At 45.2% G+C, this 22,379-nt stretch overlaps 1 protein-coding gene across 2 annotated transcripts; it reads right to left on the reverse strand.

Annotated features, from left to right (window-relative positions):
- Nucleotides 1-216: 216 nt before the first annotated feature.
- Nucleotides 217-21,592, reverse strand: Ldhb (lactate dehydrogenase B). Of its 2 annotated transcripts, none has more exons than XM_052175217.1 (8): nt 21,486-21,592; nt 15,019-15,153; nt 10,468-10,585; nt 8,985-9,158; nt 6,071-6,244; nt 4,518-4,635; nt 2,905-3,028; nt 217-577 (listed from the first exon to the last, which is right to left on the reverse strand). In XM_052175217.1, exons 2-8 carry the CDS (start codon nt 15,145-15,147, stop codon nt 410-412), a joined length of 1,005 nt encoding a protein of 334 aa, XP_052031177.1. In that variant the 5' UTR covers nt 15,148-15,153; nt 21,486-21,592; the 3' UTR covers nt 217-409. The 2 variants fall into 2 exon arrangements, with proteins under 2 accessions (XP_052031177.1, XP_052031176.1); XM_052175216.1 differs by lacking the exon at nt 21,486-21,592 and adding an exon at nt 17,557-17,664.
- Between the last annotated feature and the right edge of the window lie 787 nt (nt 21,593-22,379).

Here is a 22,379-nt window from a genome sequence, read left to right on the forward strand (position 1 = left end):
GACATAGATGGTAGAATTTAAGGACATTGGAGGTGTAGGAAGAATCATTTATGGAACTTACCACAACTTTTTGGAAATCATTAAAGAAAATGCAAGGTGAGCACGTAATCTTAACACCAGGGAGGCTGTGGCCAGAAGGGCTTAGTTTAAGGCTAGTGCTGACTGCATAGGGAAACACCATCCCTAGTTACCCAGAGAAAAAGAGGCATGCAGAAGTATGCTGCAATTGCTAACTTTATTTGTTCGGGAGCTCCTAGTGCAAACATCAAACGAGCCCCGGCTTTGATCTGTGAGCTCATATCACATGTCAGGGAAGAAGCAAGCTGTGACCTACATACAAGGCTGAAGACTAAAGGTTCACAGTTAGTCACGTTGGAGGTTTGTATTTCTACAGCCTAGAGCCTGGCAGTCACAGGTCTTTGAGGTCTTTCTGGATGTCCCACAGGGTGTCCGCACTCTTCCTGAGCTGAGCGACCTCGTTGTCCTTCAGCTTCTGGTTGATGACACTGGTCAGCCCCCGGGCATTAAGGATGCACGGGAGACTGAGGAAGACCTCGTTCTCAATGCCGTACATGCCCTGTGAGAGCAAAGGAAGCATTCAGACAAGGCCATGCTAGGAATGACCCGAAGGAAGTTGTTTGGATGTATGTCGGGTCCAAACAACTGTAGGAAGTTTGATAAACACACAAATTCTGTACTTCAGTTTTCATCTAATTGGTCCATAGGTCCCATAAGCTTGGGTTTTGACTTCAATTTTATATTTATAATTTATAGACTGTGCAAACTTATTCTATGACAAAACTGGCTACAAGAAAGTAATCAGTACTTAGTTTTGAAGTCAAACGCTTTCTGCTTAAATACAACTTGCTATATGAACCATTAAATGGCTTTTAACTCTTTGCTCAATGAATAACTTCCTATCAACTCATTTTATTTAAGGTTTTATTTTTATTTTTCTGGTGCCTGGAATGGTAACACATGCCTTTAATTTCAGTACTCAGGAAGGCAGGAGGAGGCAGATCTCTAAGCTTGGTACTGGTCTACACTGCAAGTTCCAGGACAGCCAGGGCTACACGAAGAAACTTGTCTTAAAAAACAAAAATCAAAAAATATTTTATTACGTATCTGAGTTTATGTGTAGCACATGAGCGTGGTTGTCCCCAAAGGCCAAAGGGGGCCTCAGATCCCCTGTAAGTAGTTGGAACATGCCAAGAGGCGCTGAAGAAGCTGACTGTCTTATTACCAAACTATAATTAGCTATATCAAATGATCTGACACTTTAAATAAGGGAACTGATTTCCCTATATGGCTAGTAGATTAATTTATTTAACAAGTTATCTTAATATTTAAAACTATTAACAAAATTTTTTGAATATATACCAAAGTAGAGATAATTAAAAACATTCTGTATGTTCCCCAAAAGTCACAAGGACTCCTTTTCCCACATTCCTCTTGTAAACTGTCCATAGCATTCTAACCTAAACACCTGGCACCATGCTGTTCCCAACTACCTGTGTGTGTGGTATGCATGTGTGCACACATGTTTCAGTGTGTGTCTGGGTACGCATCTGTGTGTGTGTGTGAGTGTGCATGAGTGTCTGTGTCTGTGTCTATGTGTGTCTGCCTGTGTGTATGTGTCTATGTGTCTGTGTCTGAGTCTGCCTGTGTATCTGAGCCCGCCTGTGTGTGTGAGTCTATATCTGTGTGTGTGAGTCTATGTCTGTGTGTGTGAGTCTATGTCTGTGTGTGAGAGTCCCTGTGAGTCCGTGTAAGTCCATGTGAGTCCATGTGAGTCCGTGTGAGTCTGTGTGAGTCCATGTGAGTCCGCGTGAGTCCGCGTGAGTCCGTGTGAGTCCGTGTGAGTCCGTGTGAGTCCGTGTGAGTCCATGTGAGTCTGTCTGTCCGTGTGAGTCTGTCTGTCTGTGTGAGTCTGTCTGTCTGTGTGAGTCTGTCTGTCCGTGTGTCCCCCCGTCTGTCCGTGTGTGTCCATCTGTCTGTGTCTATGCATGTGTCTGTGTGTATGTATGCATACATGCATGCAGAAATCAGAAGTTGTCATTCGCTCCTTTCTTGATGGTCCCTACTTTATTAAGGCAGGCTCCTTCACGTGAACCCAATTTAGTTTGCCCAGCCAGCTAGCTTGTTCTTGGGGATCCTACACCTACTATTTCCCATCATTCTTTTTGTTCTTTGACCCTGACACGTGGAAAGGGCTCACTTGCTCCTATGCTGTTTTAAAGTAACTTCACTTTTATTCAATAGATTTCATTCTGAGGAGGTAATGTAGCCCAGGTTCATCTCAAACTTTCTATGTTGCTGAGGATGACTTTGGACTTCTGATCCTTGTCTCTACGTCCTCGGATTACATATGGATCTGCACAACCACATCGGATTTAAACAGCGCTGGGAAATCAAACCTGGGGCCTCCTGCATACTAACCAAGCACTACCTCAGCAGAGGCCCAGCCCAGCCCTTGGCTGAGGCTCTTTTAGCCTCTCTTGTTTGTTTGCTCCATAGTTTTTGATTTAAACTAAATATGCTGTGTTATCAAGTGCTACATGAAAGGCTGTCTATAGCTTACCACATAATGAACCTAGTATATGTTTTATTTAATAGTATAATAGAGGAAGGTTCTGAATAGGATTCATAGTTAATAGTTTTTTTTATAGCATACAAGGAAGACTTCTTAGAAAAAGTTCAGACATCTTAGCTCCCACAGGGTCAGGTGCTCTCATCCTAATCTTTGGTTTGAAAGACAAAAATAAACTTATATTTATCATATAAACCCTGGATGCAAAAGTTACTGTGGACTGGAAGTTTCCCTGGCCTTTTTTTTTTAAAGATGAATCTCTTCATACAGCGCAAGACTGAACATCCTGTTCTACGTCATAGCTCATCTCTCACCTTCACCATGGTAGACACTGGGTGAATCCGAGACAGGTTTTTCAGCATGGACTCGATGAGGTCAGCCACGCTCAGGCCGATGGCCCAATTGGTGTAGCCCTTTAGCTTGATGACTTCATAGGCACTAGGGAACAGACAGAGGACAGACCACTGAGACCTAACCACTGAGGTGGGCGGGGCCTGCTCTGGCACTGACTGACTGCCATCTTGGCCAAATTCTTAACTTTTTTGGCTGTAGTTCCTTTTCTTAGTAAAGGAGAAAAGTGCATTTGTTTTGTAAGCTTTTTAAGAACGTCAAGTGAATTAATATACAAATAACCTAAGGACAACACGACAGGAGGCACATACTGATGTGTCTACAAAGGCACGACAGTTTAGAATGTACATTTTCTTTTTAAGATTTTTTTTTAAATTATGTGTATGCATTGTGTTCCTGTCTGTCTGTGTACATGTGGCGCACGTGGTGGATGTCCACAGGAGTGCTAGCATCAAGAGACCAAAGGCCTGTAGTTAGAGGTATCATAAGGGTACTAGGAACTTTACTCCAGTCCTCTACAAGGCCAGTACTTACTCTTAATTGATATTAGAGTCTGGGACCAGCTCCAATCCCTAAAAAGATATATTTTCAACCAATATTAATTTATGTAAGTGTATACTTCCCAAATATATTGATGAACATAGGAAGTAATGAAGGGCAGGAAAGGTTGTCCCTCAAAAGAGCAGTCATCCTGTTATTTTAAAATTGAGGCGTTAACTTAATTGAAAAACCTAAGGACTTTTGCAACTTTTAGATCTTTTTTGACATATGCAAATCAAATTTTCCAGGAAAAAGCATTCTAAGAAAAACTTCCATATTTGAGGCATATTTCCTTTCTATGGAACCGCTTTGTAAATAGTTAACACTGAATGCTTGTAGGTAATCAGTATGAGGGCCAGCATGTGATACATGACATCATGCAGACAAGTCTGCAGGTCTTATACTTTACACATACTACAGGGCCCACAGAGAACCAGGCCATGGGCCATCATGACCTAGTGCGTCTGGGAGACGCCAGAAAACAGATAATCCTGAAGGTGAAATGGCCCCCAGCGGCTAGAGTCAGCCTCCCTGTCAGGATGTGCGTCCAAGCCTGAGCTACAGGCTGTATTTCAAAATGATTACTTGGGGTAATGGAGAATGGTTGATAATAAAACAGCTTCAGAAAAAAGGATTAGGATGGGAGACATCTTTAACAGGGTAGAGGTAGGCAGATAAGAACAGAGCTGATTAAATACTCCCAACAAGCTGCCCAAGTGTGTTGTGACTAAAGGGACCTAGAACCCCTTCTGTGGAAGAACCAAGCTTTATTCGTTGACAAGTGGCAGGGTGAAGCCCCCTCTCACTAGGCAGTTTCCTATTTGTCTCTACATATTTGCCTGTTTTCTCTTGAGAACACACATTTACATTCTCTAGAGACTTGCTTAGCAAGTCTGACTGGTCTAATCTTCCCTTCCTCTCAGAGTCAGACTCATCAGGTGAAGAGTCACCTGAGCAGAAGTGTGCAAACAGCTTAAGGTTCCATCTACCAGGACAGGACTGGAACTCTCCTAAGTGGAGTTGCCCGCCCGCTCACCTGTCCACCACCATCTTGTGCACCTCCTTCCAGTTCTCGCTGTCATTGTCTGTCCCCATTTCTGGATGCAGTTCCTGGAGGGAGACTCCTGCCACATTCACCCCGCTCCACACAGCCACTGAGAAAAAAAAAAGACAAAACCTTTTTTTTTTTTATCTCAGATTTCAACTCTGATACAAATTATCCCTATACCAGTTGGTACTATTCCAATGGCAATTGTCCCTGGTGGAGTTCCCATCCTTTTTGGAGAGTTATTTGCTCTGATATTTGCCTTCAACTAACAATAGATCACACACGCACACGTACACATAGATACACGCACAGACACACGCACACAGATACAGACACACATACACACACACACACACACACACACACACACACGCACACGCACACGCACACACACACGCACACACACACAATGTATATGTGTTTGTGGGTATGTGCAGGTGCCCAGAGAGTCCAGAAGAGTGAGTCAGACACCTGGGGCTGGAGCTGCAGGCAGCTGTGAGCCACCTGACGTGGCTCTAGGAACTGAACTTGGGTCCTCTGCCACAGCATCAAGTGTCCTTACCGCTGAGCCATTCTCCAGCCCCTACTACTGACCTTTTAGCTTTAAACAAATGTGGCTCAAAACAGTCATTACCTCATTTACAAAGAACATGAAACTCTTTTCCAAATTTCTATGTTGGTAAAAATCACAAGGAATTATAGTTTGGGACCATTCTACACACTAATTTTAGAAACGTAAACTTCTACCCTGGGGACTGTTTGGTAACAAAAGCCCCTCTCTTCTTAAGTAGAAAAAATTTAGGGTAATTATACCCAAATACAGTTATCATTATAGAAGAACATTAATATATATAAATTAGGGTCTTCTTAATTTAAGGGAGAATGTCTACAAACAAACATGGGAACCGGCTTTGAAATCCCAGTCTCACGATTTACAGGAACTTTTGGAGAACACTGGATACTCAGATGGTATGAATAATGACCAGGTACAGTCCAGTGCAGTTATACAGCTATGGCAGCTAAACTGCCAGTGGCCAAGGAAGATGCCCTTGGCCCACAGTATCTGCTGTACCAAGCTTACTAGACAGCCTATGGTCTTAAAAGAAAACCATGGATCTGCCTAATCATGCTCAAGAATTTCTCTCATGCTGTAGACATGAGTGATTCACACTTAATGGATGAGGGAAAGTATGGTGAAATGGGCAAGATGGTTCAGGAGATAGGCATATGTGCTGCCAAGCCAGATGACTCCAGTTTGAGCTCTGTGGTGAGTTCAAAGCCAACCCAATCTACATGGCAAGTTCCAGGATAGCCAGGAGTATGTAGCGAGACTGTCTCTTAAAAACAAACAAATGATAGCTAGCGAGGTAGATCAATGAATAGATGACAGAAAGCTAAAGCAAACTGGAATAGAACCCAAAATGTTAAGTATAATACCTCTGAACCCTTTCTGAAATATAACAATGCATATGAAACTAAAATTTGAAATAAGGAAAGAATTAACATTTTGCATAACCCAGAGGCACAAAGGAAACTCTTACCACTGGAGTCTCCGTGCTCGCCCAGGATCCATCCGTGGCAGCTGCTGGGGTGAATTCCAAGCTTCTCAGCCATGAGGTAGCGGAACCGAGCCGAATCCAGATTGCATCCACTTCCAATCACACGGTGCTTCGGTAACCCGCTCAGCTTCCAGGTGACGTAAGTGAGAATATCCACTAAATATCATAGAAAAATATTAAGTAAATTGGAACTGCTCAGCCAATTAGAAGGTACTATGGCTTCTGCCTCTCCATGTGAGATGTGGCCAGAAATATTTTCATAGTTGGGTCAGGGAGATATGATCGAAGCATTTGTAAGGATACAGTAAGTGTGTAAACATGTGCAAACGTAGCATCAACTGATATAATACTCAGGAGCATTATAAGTCAATTAGCTTTACAATATGTCCCACATTATAAAAGGCAGATGCAGCCCTTTCTATGATAGTTTGGATAAGAATGGCCCCCACAGGCTCATATATTTGAATTCTTAGTCCAGGGACTGACATTATTTGAAAGGATTAGAAGGATTAGGGGGTGTGGCCTTGTTGAAGGAAGTGCGTCACAGGGTTTGAAGTTTCAGAAGCTCATGCAAGGCCCAGGCTCCCGCTCTGCCTAAGGATCAAGAGGTAGCTCTCAGGTCTGCCTGTGTGACGCCCTGTTCTCACTGTGATAATGGACTACATCCCTGAAACTCTAGTCAATTAAGTACTTTCTTTTATTAAGAGTTGTAGTGGTCACGGTGGTCTTCCCACAGCAAGAGAACAGCAACTAACACACTCAGTCACATGGCCACCAGTTCTAACAATCTGGGATTGTGACAGCTGTCATCACAAGCAATGCCATTCCTAAGTTAATGAGGTGCACCTGTATGCATTTTCTCCAGTGAGGTAATGTCCAATAAACTATCGTGAAATCCATGTCATTACTATCTCACAGCTGGATGGCTAATACATAGCCTTCATCTATGGGACACTGTGGTAACATTTCTGTGGGGTCACAGAAGTTACAGGCTGTGTTGGAAAGAGAAGGAAATGTAGACCCTGGGAGAAAAAAAGCTGACAATGGGTTAGGCAGGCCCCACCCTGCACTCCTCTGTGGAGCCTGGTGAAGGTATTTTTGGCACACTCTCACTGAACAATGCCTTTCCTTTGCCAACTTTTGTGTACCATGAGAGCTTCCCTGGAGGCTCACACTTTGAAGCTCTGCCTTGGAAATGATGTAATCAGGCAGTGCCACGTGAAGTAGGATGTGAACACATGGAATATGGCTAGCTGCTGGCCGTCTGTGCGACACCTACCTGGCATGTGTGTTTACCTATGTGACTGAACCATTCAGGAAGCCCTAGTCAAGGTGCATAAAGAAGGAGAATACAGAAATGATCTCCTATCAGGAACTATCTTGACTCCCCCCACATCCAACCCCACTCCCACCCTGCAGGCAGGCTTAGCCACCACAGTCCTCCAGGTGACAGATCAGACACAGCTCTACTGTTTTATAAATATGCTCACTACCATGCAGTAACTGTGAAGGTAAATGATAGAGCTGCGACACTGAGCTGGGTGACATGCCTCGATGGCAGAATACCTGCCCACTCCATAGTTCAGCGCCCAGGACATCCTGAGAGAAGAGGGGTTAGTGGCAGACACTAAACTTTTAACCATTTGGTCTGGCACATGACAAAATATAATTTAGTCACGAAACCTTAGAAAGCTTTCTTTTCCTATACAGAGAAAGGCTAAGGAAAGAAAATCCCAACCAAAAAAACCAAACACACACACACACACACACACACACACACAAAGAAAACCAAGACAGGCCATTGCAAAGTTACTTTCTTTGAAAGATAATAGAAAAAAACAAACAAAGCAAAAAGGAAAAATAACTGGCTGATGTGATGGGTTATAAGAGACATTCCATGTTTTAAAAAGTTGTTTGATGTTTTTGGATTTTTTTTTTTAATCTACCTGTGTGTCTGTGTGCCACATGCCGAGTCCAGAAGAGGACACTGGGTTCCCTCAGAACTAGAGTGACAGATGGCTGTGAGGCACCATGTGCATGCTGGGAACTGAATGTGGGTCCTCTGCAAGAGCTGTCAGTGCTCTTAACCACCAAGTCATTCTCTCCACCCCGACTCCCAAGCCCTTTGGGAAATGTGGCTATTGTATGTCCTGACTTATCAGTTCAAACGAATGGCTCAGAGGCAGCTTGGTGATGCGGATTCTTGCTTTGTGAGTTCACCGATTCTTATCCTGGTCTGGTGGGGCCCAGCAGAGGCTGTAAACAATAGCTTTATATATTTTTTATTCATCGGGCTAAAAAGGTAGTGCCAGGAACTACAGTGTGTGTGCACATGAGTGTACACACGCGCCTGTGAGCATGAAGGCTGGCGGTCCACACTGAGTCTTCCTCAGCCACTCCACACCTTATTTTGAGATGGGGTTTCTTAACCAACCAGGCTTTACCAAGTTGGCTAGACTGGCTGGCCAAGACCACCAGGGATCCTCCTTCCTCCATTTCCCTGGCATTGAAATTAAAGACGCATATTCTCAAGCCTGGCTTTCTATGTGGATGCAGAGGATCTGAACTCAGGTCCTCAGGCTTACACATCACGTGCTTTTCTGAGTCGCGTCCGAGCTCCACCTACCTGTCACTTAAAAACGTAAAGCCTTACAACTCTACAACGCACACAGATAAAACCAGAAGACAAAACCCATGATACAAGGCTTCATGCATTTTTTAACATTTGGCCTGGGATGGAGCCATCTGTTTTGCAGACGCCATCTTTCTTTACCAGTAACAGAAGGCATGTGGGCTTCGGACTGCCTCCATCAGCAAACAAACCCAAAACAACGAGGTCGCCCAAAGGTTTGGAACCAGACGGGCTGGTGTTACAGTTGAGGTGCCGTGTTAGTACCTGGGTTGGAGACCACGATGATGGTGCAGTCTGGGCTGTACTTGACGATCTGAGGGATGATGAACTTGAAGACATTGACGTTTCTCTGCACCAGGTTGAGTCGACTCTCCCCCTCCTGCTGGCGGACTCCGGCCGTCACCACCACGATCTTAGAATTGGCTGTCACAGAGTAATCTTGAAGGAAGGAAATGAGAGAGTCAACCTTAAATTCAACTCCTGGGCCAAACGTGCTATGGCATGTTCTAGAAGTTCCACCATACAAAGTTTCCAGAACTTAGTTTTCTGTATTAATAGATTGTGTGTGTGTGTGTGTGTGTGTGTGTGTGTGTGTGTTCAGGGCCAAGATGAGGGCATCAAACTCTCTGGAGCTGGAGTTACAGGTGGTTGTGAGCTGCCGGATATGGGTGGCATGAACCGAAATTAGGTTGTCTAGAAGAGCACAACACTCTCACTCACTGAGTGATCCCCAGAAACTATTAAGAGGGTTTTTATTTTTAAAGATTTATTTATTTGAGAACACTGTTGTCCTCAGATACACCAGAAGAGGGCATCAGATCCCATTACAGTTGGTTGTGAGCCACCATGTGGTTGCTGGGAATTGAACTCAGGACCTCTGAAAGAGCGGTCAGTGCTCTTAACCGCTGAGCCATCTCTCCAGCCATATTAAGAGGTTTTGAACTTCAAGCCTCTGCAGCTGCATTTTTCTTCCTTGAGTAACAATGATGCAACCTGACTTCAAAACTGACAGATAAGGAACCAGGAAACAATACCCCGAAATATGTTTGTGCCCAAGGAGTCTACTGAATTTCCAGGAAAAGCTGAAGCACTGAGTCCCCAGCCCAGAAGACAGGCTTTCTACAATCACCGTGAAATCATGGTTTTGCCCATTTCCACATGTTCCTATAAACTAGTAACATACAACACAGACAATACTCATTTTTAATTCCATTTTAGCCATGTAAAGCTATGAAGAAAAAGGCAGTGTTTGGTTTTGATTGTAAATTAAATTTTGGTTTCTAATACTTCATATATTAAGGGATGGGACACACCTTGAATCCCAGTACTCAGGAGGCTGGAGCATGAGTTCAAGGCCAGCATAGCCTACGATCACCCACAGTGTGTGTATGTTTAAGACAGTCCCACTATGCAGCCCAGTCTGGTTTGAAACACACCATGCAGATGTGGGAGACAGAGACACCCAGGTTTATAGATCAAGTCCCAGGATAGCCATAGCTATACAGAGAAGCCCTGTCTCAGAAAACAAACAAACTGAAGTTTAGGACAGAGTAGCTCAGGGCACACTACACACTAGCCTAGCGTCCTGAAGAACCCTAGGTTTAATCTATAGCGCCATAGACAGTAATAGCAACAAATTAAGAGTGGATGGTCAGCTTGTCATACTGGAGGGTGCATTCCAAGTATCCATTCGTAATAAAATTACTTTCGTGTTAGATCCCTTCGAGAATGCAAAGAAGCTACCTACCTTTATCGGCCACAATTTTTGGAGTCTTGAGAAACAAGCTCCCGTGCTGCAGATCCATCATTTCTCCTTTGAGCTTGTCTTCTAAGACATCCACCAGGGCGAGCTCATCAGCCAGAGACTGAAAACACAGAATCAGTCGTTCATTCCCGTTGTAGTTTGAGTGTGAAGTAGGGCTCATGAGCTCTGAACACATGGTTTCCAGCTAGCGGTGCTAACTGGGGACTCTAGAGAGCCTTTATGTCACCAAACTCCTGACACTATTATGGACGACAAAAAGTACATACCAGAAGGAGAATTTCATGGTTGTCTCCGGAGGGGCCCTGCCAGAGCCTTACACATACAGAGGCAGATGCTAGCAGCCAACCATTGGTCTGGGCGTGGGGTCCCCAGTGGAGAGTTAGAGGGTGGTCCAGAGGAGCTGAAGGGGTCTATAGCCCCATGGGAAGAACAGCGATGGAGGCCACCCGGATGCCTCAGGACTCCCAGGGACTGAACCATCAAACCAAGGGGTACACATGGTTCCAGCCAAAAATGTGGCAGAGGAGGGCCTTGTAGGGCATCAGTGGGAGGAGTGGTCCTTGGTCAGGTGAAGGTTCAATAGATGCCCCAACAAAGGGAAATCGAGGGGGGAGGGGGAGTGGGTCGGGTGGAGGGGCATATACATGGAGGCAGGGAATGGGAGGAGGGGTAGGGGGTTTTCAGGGAGGGGGAAAACTGGGAAAGGTTTTGCCATTTTTAATGTAATGAAGATTATATTCAATGAAAAAAAAAGGAACCTTTAGGACATGAAGCCTCACTAGAGGCTCTCTCTATAGAGACCTTGAGGTTTACAGCTTTACCTCCTGTCTCATCTTCGAAGCCTAATCTGTGAAGACATTAACAAGCACTTTTACAGTCCTGCCACCATGCTGTCCCTGCCCTGACGGTCTGTGCAGGAACACAAAGCCCCTTCTCACTCAAATTGCTTCCCAAGTGTTCGGTTGTCACTAATCTAGTGCCCTGAATCATGCGAGGATGGCTTAGCACCAGTCTACTCCACAGAAGCCTTTTACAAATGGCTAAGTACCCACTGACCAAAGTCCTCAAGCACATTAGAGTATGGTATTCAATTATCAACAACATAGAATGCTTAGCTTGGCTCCGAGCAGTGCAGGGTCTTGGCAGGAAAGGCATTCAAGTCATTGGATGAAGAGTCTGCCCTCATGAACCAAACCCAAATCATGGGGAGAGAAAACAGCTCTGTGTCCAATATGAATATTAATTTTTATTTACTTATTTTTTACTTAAACATGTTTGGAAAAAATAGATTTTCCTTCTTTTACATGAAGTATTTAAGAGCCCACAAAATTCTTATTTGCATTTTAAGACCTACATTTCTTTTTAAGACCATCTCACTTAACAGCCTAACTTTTTCTGTGCCAGAGCCCAGCACCAGCACGTCAGATGTCTTTTAGTGACAGCACATGTGAGCCTCTGCAGTTAACAGGGCAACACCATTCAGAGCTTATGTAAGAAAACCACATCACAGGATGTCAGGGTCTCTAGGTCAGTGGGTGTGGAGAATTAGCTTGGAAGTGCACGCGGAGCTGAAGGAAAGAGGAAGCCAACACCTAAAAAAATAATCAAAGAGCTGGGTATAGCTGTGTATGATGGACCTCCTCTAAGGCAGTTATACAAACAGAGGCGTGGCAATGCTGCTGCTGAAAGCCTTGTCGCTTCTCTACCCACACCCCCATAGCTTATGCATGCGCTGTGAATATAAACGTGTTATTAAGGAGCAAGGCTGGTTGAAAGCCAAGAGTGTTACTGTAGAAATCTTTTAATCTCAAGTCTCAAGTGGAACAGATACAGTTGTGGATTCTGCCTCTTAGTTAATGAATGACCACCATCAATGTGTTGGTATTTGAGGTCGGAGGTTTTAGATTCGAGTGCCTTGTTAAGCATGAGATTTTGTGGGGGGGAAAGATATAACTTTTCAAATAATTAACCAAAGGAGCAAGCAGCCTTAGCTAAGTCGCCTTTTGAGCTTTTCCTAACCTAGGGATATGTGGTAAGGTCTTCCGGGTAGCAGCAGTGAGCTGCAAGATCCAGCGCCACAGCTCTCTGCAGTGTCCACGCTGCTGTCGCACTGGGTGGGCTTCGCATTCTAAGGAAATACATTGTTCTGTGGTGCTGAGGTATTGAATCCCAGACCGTGTGCACAGCAGCCATGCTCCCCAATAGGGCATGTTTATCTCTATGGTCAACTCTTGGGTTATGGTTGTGGAGGATGGCCTCCCAAGCCGCTCTTCCTTCTGCAGCTGTGTGGCCCTGACAGGTGACATCGTTTCTTTTGCCTTAGTCACTTTATCTTAAAACGAGGATAAGGAAAGTTCCTATGAGGAGGACAAGGTGATACAGGCCCAGGATCTCAGCACCTGGAAGGGAACGCCACAATACTAAGGCCAGCCTGGTGCTTAGAGGAGACCCCAGAGCAACACAGTAATAACCACCATACACACTGAAGAAAAGTTTAAGTCTAACAATTATTTAGCATAAAGCACTTTGTTAGTATATACATACATACATATACACACACACATATATATCACATATATATACATATATATATCACACACACACACATATATATATACATATATATCACACACACATATATATACATATATATCACACACACATACATATATATATATATACATATATGTATATGTGTATATATATATATATATATATATATATATCCCCATATCCCATACTGGTCTCAAACATGTAATGCCCTCCTATTCTACCTCCTGAATGTTGGGGTTACACTGCCAGTGTGTGCCATCATGCCTGATCCAAACTCGAAACATTTTAATTTTATGTGTATATAGCATACATATATTATACACATATGTACTTTTAAAAGAAATGCAAGCTCAATTGTTTTTGTTTTAACCAAAGTAAGAGTCAAAACTAAATAAAGAACATTTGAAACCCCTACAGTTCAGGAAACTATCACCTATCATAGGTATTTGTCAATTAAAAAGTCGCTAGAGAAACAAGCAAAAGAATACACATAGATGAGTCCTTCGATGATTGTTTCTCAGTTAAAAGATTCGCAGTTTGATCCTTGAGAACTGAAAACGCTAGAGGGGTGGCTAGAGAGGTGACACAGTGGCTAAGAGCACTGGCCGCTGCTATGGAGGAAATCAGCTTAGATTCCCAGGGCCCGCATGGTGGCTCACAACATCTGTAAGCTGGCAAGGCCAAGAACAGAATTCAGGGGTTCAGTTGTAGAATGCTTGCCTAGCATACAAAAGAGTCCCTGGGCTCAGTCCCCAACAAAACAACACAGGAAACTTCACAAACAGAAAGAATATGCTTGGTGGGAGGAATTCAAGCAGCCACCACACAAAAGGGTCAGTGTGCTCTACCCGGGGCGGGGGAGGTGCTGCCAGCTTGTGTCCCTCTCTTCCTACTTTTAAGGAAGTCCTCAGAACAGGCAAGGCCTCAAGTCACTAAAACTAAGACAAAAGAGGCCCTGGTGTGAGCTGCAAAGGGTTTCTGTAAGGGCAGCCAGGGGTCTAGACAGGTAGACAGCAAAAGGAAGGTCAAGTCTGGAGAACCAAAGCAGAATAACACTGATGTCGACAGCTTCAGCCTGCAATGATCAGGAGAGAATCTGTCCGGTTCCTAGGAAACAAGCTGGAGGACTTAGACAGCTTACTCCGTCTCGCCAAGATCTTCTCAGCTGGTTTACGGAACGCAGATGTACATGTGCACATATACACATATATATGTATACATATATAGAGAGAGTACGAGACAAAACGAAGCAAAATCCAGTGGGCAGATAAATCCGAAGATACATATGTGGAAGTGTTCACTATTAAAATAAGTTTTACAAATTTCTATTGCATTTGAGATCACTTCAAAATAAAGCCAGGGGTTTGAAGTTTGAGGAGAGGAAGACATTCTTCAAAGCTCAACAATCATGTCTACAAAAATTCTACAAATATGCCCTAAGACACGGACTCTACTGCATCTAAATTTTCCAGTCAGGCATCCAGCCACAGAGCTCAGTTTATCACCATAGAAACGAGGCAAGTCACTATGCTGTACCTCTTGGTGGGGGACCCACCCAACACCCAACTAGATAAATCACAAGGAGACATCGGAAAAGCACACACTGAGGAGGATGCCACGAGACAGCCTCTCAAAAAAGTCAAAATCTTGTGAAACAGAGGAAAAGATACAGTAAGGATATAAAATGCATATCTTGGATTGAGGCAAAACCAGCCATAAGGGGTGTGGTTCTGACAATAGGGAGTATTTTAAATATGAATACGACAGGAGGACATCACAATACTATAGCGGTGTTAAGAACCCCTGGAAGTATTTCCAGAGTAGCTACACAGAGAGTGACCAGAATCCTCAAAGGTAAGTGTGATTTCTCCAAGTCATTTCAGATGCCTGAGGGGGTCCAACGACAACACAGACCTCGGCTGCTCAGACAGACCACCAACTCCTGCAGAAACTGTGACCTACATTGTTCTTAAAACATACCTTTACCAGAATGCTGATGGCACAGGCCATACCCACTTGTCCAACGCCCACTACGGTAATCTTGTTGTTCGGGACGGCAGCCTCCTCTTCTGCGACGGGCACAATGAGCTTTTCCTTAAGGGTTGCCATCTTGTCCTGCAAGGAAAGGAGAAGGGGTGATCAGAGTATTTTTTTTTTTTTACATGCATGGAATCTGACTGAGAAGTAGCCTAAAAATGTCCCAGCTTCCATTCTGAAGTAAAGTATAGCTCAGCAGAAGCCTTGCAGGAAGCACATCTCGTGGTGTGCAGGGCTTAATCAGTGCAACCTTCTCTAGGAGCTTAAAGCAAAATGCTTCCCCAAGAGCTCCGTGCAAGCAGTTAAGTTCCCACCATCGCTCCTGTGACCTTTCTGTTGTAACTGCATACTACTGGCTAAAAGATACAGATATTTATACTTAAGCAAGCTCTTTTCTATCTTTTGTCCTTATTAAGGAATTTATGTGCAACCTTGTTAACCAGCTAATATATGTTTAAGCTTGTTTAAAGCCGATATGACTAATTATAATTCTCATCACAAATGATTATCTTCAATGGTAGGGGGACAAAGACTGATTTCTGTGCTCTAAATCTCACAAAAGTTACCGCCCTGCCCTCCTGACAAAGTGTCTCCACGGAAAAGTGTCAATGTTAGTAATATGTGCTGTTACACATATTGTTACAGTTTGTTTCTTTTTAGCAGGGGTTTAATCACAGCTGAAGCTCCACTGTGGCTTTCACCACCTAGCCAGTCCTTTCTGTTCCCCTCATTTTTGCTTCTAATCTGTAAAGCACTAAGTAACAAAACCTGGCTTAGTTAATGGTCCTATAGAGAACCCTCGCTTGTCCCTACCTTATTTGTGTTGTTTTAAACCCTTCCCCAGTCTGTACTGCTTCCAGGGTTGTTTGGCCTTAGACACTCACATCTGTAGTTTTTTGGTGGATGCGAAGATGGACTGCCTTGGGAGGGTTTGGACAAAGCAACGACCTTAAAATGGGTTCACACAGGCCCTGTCTCTTAAACAGCTTCCACAGAGTAGCTGCATCTCTTCAGTAAGAAAAGCACAGCCTCTACAAAGCCCGCCCACAGCAAGTTTATTTTTGTTAGTTGGCTTAAAATCTGTTAGGTAGGTTCCAGAGAGCATTAGGAAGGCCTGGAATCCCGACGACGTTTGGGAGGTGGAGGTAGGAGGGTTAGGAGAGGCCAAGGTACACCCTCCATCATCCTGGGATCCCGCCTGAAAACAAAAACAACCAAACAACTGAACGACTGGAAAGCTGAAGCCGCAGCTCTCTCGAGCCAGGCTATCCTGAAAACATTTCAAACTAGTTTGGGGAATTTGACAAGCGACAATGCTGAAGACCCAGAGAACACAGGCAGAGTCAGATATCTCGACTGAACTTCAGCGTGTTGTGTTCCCCTCTGACCCCCACCTCCCACAGAGATAGAAAATGAGAAGAGTTGGCATTGTAGCAGGCCTGTGTCAAATCAGGGAGTTAGCAGCAGGGAATTGACTGTAGGGAGAAAGAAACAGGGAAAACACCTGAGCCTCAGGGACCCCCCCCCCCCTACACACACACACACACACACACACACATATATTCCTCTCTCCTGTGGATATGACCCTTTAGACATGAACCAGTGGCCTAGGTCAGGGGCTAAGGGCTACTCCGCAGAGAATCTCCTATGTTAACTCTGAAAGCCCGGGTTTAGCCTCCAATTTCTTCACTAAAAAAACCGAGTCCTCTCCCCCGCCCTACACCGGACGCCAGGTCCGGTCAGAGCTTGTTCAGTTCTGCAGCACCCAAGCCAAGCCACTTCTCCTCCTGTGCAAAGCAGGTCGCCAGGGAGACACCAGCGCACACCTCGAATAAGGAAGGTCTCCAGGGGAAGCCCAGGCTTCCACACTTAGCACAAGAAGTAAACAAAATCCTAGATCAACTAAAGAGGGCCAGCAAGTACCCGGCCGCAGGGCGGACAGCGAGAGAGGGGACGAAGCCTGGTGTTCCGGACCAAACTCTCCCTTATCTCCGTTGCTACAATAACCGGGACCTTTCCCCCTCACCAGGTGCAAGACCTTCCGACCTTCACAGGGACCCACCTAGACCCAGCTCGGTTCCCTGGCACCTTGCGCCCCAGGCTGCTTGGCAGCGGGTGGGTGATGTGCTACCTGCCGACCAAGGACTTGATGAGACCGGGTTGACTTACACTAGGTTACAAGTCTTTCCATTGATAGCACAAAGGCCAGAGATCAGCCTGTACTCAGGCTGCACCTTTGGTGCAGACCGAGCCGGGAGCTCAACTATGCACCTCTGCTCCGCTCGGCTTGCCACCCAAAACCACAAAGAAGAAATAGGTCAGAGCGCGATGCTCAGGGGCAAAGGCCCCAGAGGGTGCTTGTGTCCTCCGTGGCTCCATCCTCCCCGTTCTGCTAAACAACCACCCCTCTGCATTCCCTACTCCCACAACACACACCCTGTTCTGTTAAGTCAGGCTTTGGGATCCTGGGTTCAGACCTACCAGACAAGAGGAGGCTCTGTAGCGCGCTGAGGCAGAGGAACCACTGCAAAGTCCGCAGGCTGCTCTGCAGACAGCCGACTCTGGCTCTACTAGAAGGAGGAGGAGGGGGAGGCGGGGCCGCAGCCCTCCAGCCTCCTCGCTTTCTCTATTGTGATTGGAAACCCGAGCCGGTCTACCCCTCCCCTCGGCTCGCTCAATCTCCTTCAAGGACAAGGCTGGAGGGTGCACGCGCTCCCCCTCCCCCCCCCCCGCCCTCCCCTCCACAACCCAGCTCTCTAAAGTTGGAGGTCACCTTCCACTGAGGCACTTATTCCGTAAACCTGCCTCTGGCCTTCTGTACGGTCTCCATCTTGTGCTAATAGAAATCTTTGTCTAGGTTGCATTCTGGCTCCACTTTAAAGCAGTCGCTTCGGTTAAGATACTGCTGATACATCACTCCAAAAGGCCTCGAAGCTTCTGAACAGTTTTCTGAGCATGTACCAGAGCAGGGTCTTATACAGGCCTGTTATCCCAGCACTGGGGAGGCTGATTCCTGAGGGAAGTCAGGAGTTTGAGACCAGTCTGGGCCTCTATATTAAGACTGGTTCAAACAAACAAAAACAAACAAACAAAAACATAAGAAAACAGCATTTTGATCGTCATTTTCAAGTTCCTTCGATAAGACAGTAACCTCCCCTCCCCCCTCCCCACACCTAAATCAGCTAATAGCTGCCTAACAAGATCAAGGTGCTTGATTTTCTGCCCTTCACAGGAGTTAACATTTTAGCAGAGTAGCCGCCCCAGCCCAGCAGTCTCCCCACATTCTTAGCTCTTTGCCCCATGCAGCCCCATGCCTGGTGCCTTATTCCAGCATGGATTAAGCAATCAGAAGTGTTCTGAAGATTTAGGGCAGTTGTGCTTTCTTAAGATAAAATCGTTTCTCCCATCTAGCCATCTCACTGACGCTGCTGTGTGAGAATTTGCCTTTTGTTTTAAGCGTGTAGCTCTTGGCTGCTAATTCTATAAATTTCCTTAAGAGTGTAGCTCTAGGCTGCTATAAATAGAACTCTCCTCTGCCAAGCATTGAGGGTATAAGTATGAATATAACTGTGCTCTTTGGGTGCTGCCCTTGGCCCCAATTTTACTGAAAATTTGGGGGAGTCTGGGTGGAGCTATCACATTACTGGAGAATAGAAAGAGTGCTAGGGATTGAAGAAAAGGTGAGGTGTTAGGCAGCTATGGGTGGGACTTTGGGGGTAGAGTACAGGCTCGGTGTTTGGGGTTTGAATCCCAGCAGTGGAAAAAAAATCAGTATCAGGAGCTGAAGGGGAGGAGTGGATACGGAAAATTTTAGGGAAATACAGCTTTCCATCTGTAAGATAAACGCTTAGTAAACATCTAGGCAACATGGACTAAAGAGGTTAAAGTAAATCCTTCTGGGGAGTGAGATGGGTTACAAAACCGAATACAGATGTAAAAAGGAAATAGTCAAAAGAGAAGTTGGGATTTTCCCCCCTTTAAAAATATGTACCAAGAATGTTTCTTGTAGGAGTAGGGTCAGGAAGCAAGACACAAGCCAAGTGCCTGCCAATGGGAACGTGCACACTACTAGACGGTGGCAAACATAATCAAATGATCACACAGGATGTGAGCCTGACCGGGCAACGTGGCACGTGCCCTTAGTCCCAGAACTCTGGAGGCAGCTCTCTGAGTTCAAGGCCAGTTTGGTCTACAAACGGAGCTCTAGGTCAGCCAGGCCTACACAGACAAACACCGGCTTTGATAGAAGGAAGAGGGGGTGGGAGGGGCAAGGGAGAGGGGCAGGGGCAGTGGGGGAGGGAGTCACAGCAGAGCTGCCTGGTGTACTGTGAGTTGGATTCAGGAAGTGCAGGGTTGCAGGGTGCAGGCTGAGGGGCTCACCACAAGGACAGCCTAGTGGGTTTTGCTTTTTCGTTTGTTTGGTTTTTCTTTTGTATCTTAAAAAGGTTATCTCCCATTGTCAGGGTGTCATGGTTTTGAACCCAGCAAGTGAATTGTAGAACAGAAAAAGAAGCTTTGGAGACTAATCTGATTACACACCCAGTCTGAGAGAATAGTTCTCGCTTGCTTTTATTGTTCGAATTAAAGGTGTGGAAGCTGAAGGGCTTCTCACCAATCCCAGAGCCTGCCCAGGGGGCGGGGCAGGGGCGGGGCAGGGGGGGGAGGATGAACTGAGGGCGCTATTATTATAAGTTATAATCTAAGGAACTCCGAGTTAGGACTCAGGGTTCGAACCTTCAGTTCTCCTTGGATTTCTCTTTTTTAATCCAAGGTGCCACACACAGTCACTGTGTTCTGAACCCTGAACTAGGCCTTGTACCCTAGACTCTTTTTGGGGAAGAGAACCCCAGGCAATCAGGGAGAGTAGTACTGTTTAACGTCTCAAAGGAGCTGTTTTGAGATTGTCTAGTTACTTCTTGTGAAGGTTTATTACGAACTGAACTGATCTTTTGTGGAATCATTAACTCTACTTTTTAGAAGGGCGGTATTTATAGTGTAAGTTGTATCAGCAGTTTTGGATTGACTCATACTACCTAGCTCTTGCGGTCAAAACCTGGGCTGTGGCAGCCCTAATATCTTAAGTATCAATACCTGTCCTTTACTGATGACCAATTAGAGAATCAATTAAACAGGAAATTTTAAAGCAGAGAAAAGGTACTTTCCAGAGGTACCACACTGGGAAGAACAACAAAGAAAGACAACTCCAATTCCTTGGGGTCCCCCATTGTTTCAGTGGTGTGATGGCCACCAGAGAGGGACATGAGTGTGTTTCCGGAGTTCATGATCAATCCCTTGAGGACAAGAGGGCAGGCTACCGCGAGGCACCTAGCTGCTATAGACTCCTTTGTGCTATGCTCTAGAGCAGAGGCTGTCAGCCTTCTGAAAACCCTTTAATACAGTTCCTATTGTATTATGATGGTGAGCCCAACCATAAAATTATTTCCTTGCTACTTCCTAAGTATAATCTTGCTTCTGTTAGGAACCACGATGTAAATATTTGTGTTTTCCAAAGGCCATATCAACCCTAAAGGGGTTGCAACCTATAGGTTGAGAACTCCAAAGTTCTATAACAGCTATAGATTTAGAAGGAATGCTGTTGGTCACACAATCTGGGACTGAAACCAACCACAGTGCCTCTGAATTGGATTTCTCTTAAGAGTCTGAAAGCAGCAGACACATCTTTATTGAAGATTGACCCTTTAGTAGAAAAATGTGTGCAGTAATTACATCCTAACGTTTGCTCTCTTCTTAGGAAAAAATGTGAACCTTTATTTGTTTTATTTTCTAATTTACAGGGCTAGGAACGGGAACCAGGGCTTTCCAGGCAGTAGACTGTAGACCCCTGTTCTCTTAAAAGAACCATTCCACTTTAATCAGACTGACCTCCCTCCCCAAGAAGGGAAGCCCTTTCACCTTCCACTTCAAAGGAGGAGGTGGGAGGGTTATGAGCCCCTCACTGACAGCCCAGCAAGTACAAGTACGCCTGTGCCTCCCTCTCAACTGTATGTAATTCTGTCTGCACACGGTCTTAGGAAGGGTAAATGAAGGAGAGATGGCAAGGTTGGAGCTTCCCATGCTGGTGTGAGGCTTTTCTCGGTGATGCAGCTGTTTGTGGGTAGCTCTCACTTCCACAAGCACCTGCCCGCCCCCCCCCCCCCCCACACACACTCATGCTTCGTAGCTCTCACTTCCACAAGCATCCCCCGCCGCCACACACACACACACACACACACACACACACACTCATGCTTCTGTAAGTAAACTCAGGGGTTACAAGCTGGACCAGGTGCGTCATTCCTTCGGTCGTTTATTGGTGCTTGATCTGGGGTGAACGAGTGTTTGTTCCCTCCTTCCGCAGGGCCTGGCACTCACTGCCCTCCTGGGGAGTCCTGAAGGAGTGAGCCACTCACCAGGCGTGAGGTCTTAGTGTTTCTGGAAGGTGAAGTTCCAGACAGTTGGGCTCCCGCAGAGCAGATGGAAAACGCGAGGCTGGGCAGGTCGGGCGGGGTAGTTCCAGTGACCGGAAGTCGGGGAGGGGCACTCTTCCGACTTCCGCGATTAAGATGTTCATTGCGTAAAGGTCCTGACATCATCTGCACTGCGCATCACTAGACCCTTAAGCCACCAGCATGACAAGCTGTTCTCCAGATGTGGAACAGTTTTTGCTATTTTGTTGTTGTTACTGCTGCTGCTCCTGCTGCTGCTGCTGTTCTTCCCAGCCTCATCAGACCCCAGTTTCATTACTTTCTGACCCTATTCAGTATTAATGCTTCATTTTGGCCAATCTGTCAAAAATAAAACTTGTTTCAAACATAAATAACCGTGATGATTCATAGAGAAATAGACTTTGCCATACATAGACATATATAGATACAAATAGATACATGTACCACCAACAGAAAGTTTTTTGTAAGGGTGTGTGTGTGTGTGTGTGTGTTTTGTTGGTCTTTCACAGTGGCCAGGTACTTTGTGTTGTCTGTATTTTGTGCTACTCCACTGTGAAGACTGGCATTAGTACCCTACAGGGCAAACCTACAGACTTTATACAGAATTCTCAGTTTTATGTATATGAAAGTTACTGAAATAGTTTTCTTATACTGAACAATTTTTGCAATGGGCACAGCATAATTTCTAGGTAAAAATAAATATAAAAATGCTTAAAAATATAAAATCTATTTCCCTTCCCCCTTTCTCCTTCCTTTTCTTTTCCTTCCCCTTCTTCTCTTCTCCCTTCCGTCCTCTTCCCCTCCTCCCCTTCTCCTCCTTCTTCACCTTCTCCTCCCTTGTGGTTTAAGAAACACCTC

The sequence above is a fragment of the Apodemus sylvaticus genome, chromosome 2 (genome assembly GCF_947179515.1).
Source record: "Apodemus sylvaticus chromosome 2, mApoSyl1.1, whole genome shotgun sequence".
Lineage (NCBI taxonomy): Eukaryota > Metazoa > Chordata > Mammalia > Rodentia > Muridae > Apodemus > Apodemus sylvaticus.

Excerpts from the sequence above, each read along its gene's own strand:
- Ldhb (XM_052175217.1), bottom strand. The coding sequence starts at position 15,147 with ATGGCAACCCTTAAGGAAAAGCTCATTGTGCCCGTCGCAGAAGAGGAG. Across the intron at positions 4,636-6,070 it reads CGAGCACGGAGACTCCAGTG|TGGCTGTGTGGAGCGGGGTG; the intron begins GTAAGAGTTTCC and ends TTTTTTTCTCAG. Across the intron at positions 3,029-4,517 it reads CACAAGATGGTGGTGGACAG|TGCCTATGAAGTCATCAAGC; the intron begins GTGAGCGGGCGG and ends TCTGTTCCCTAG.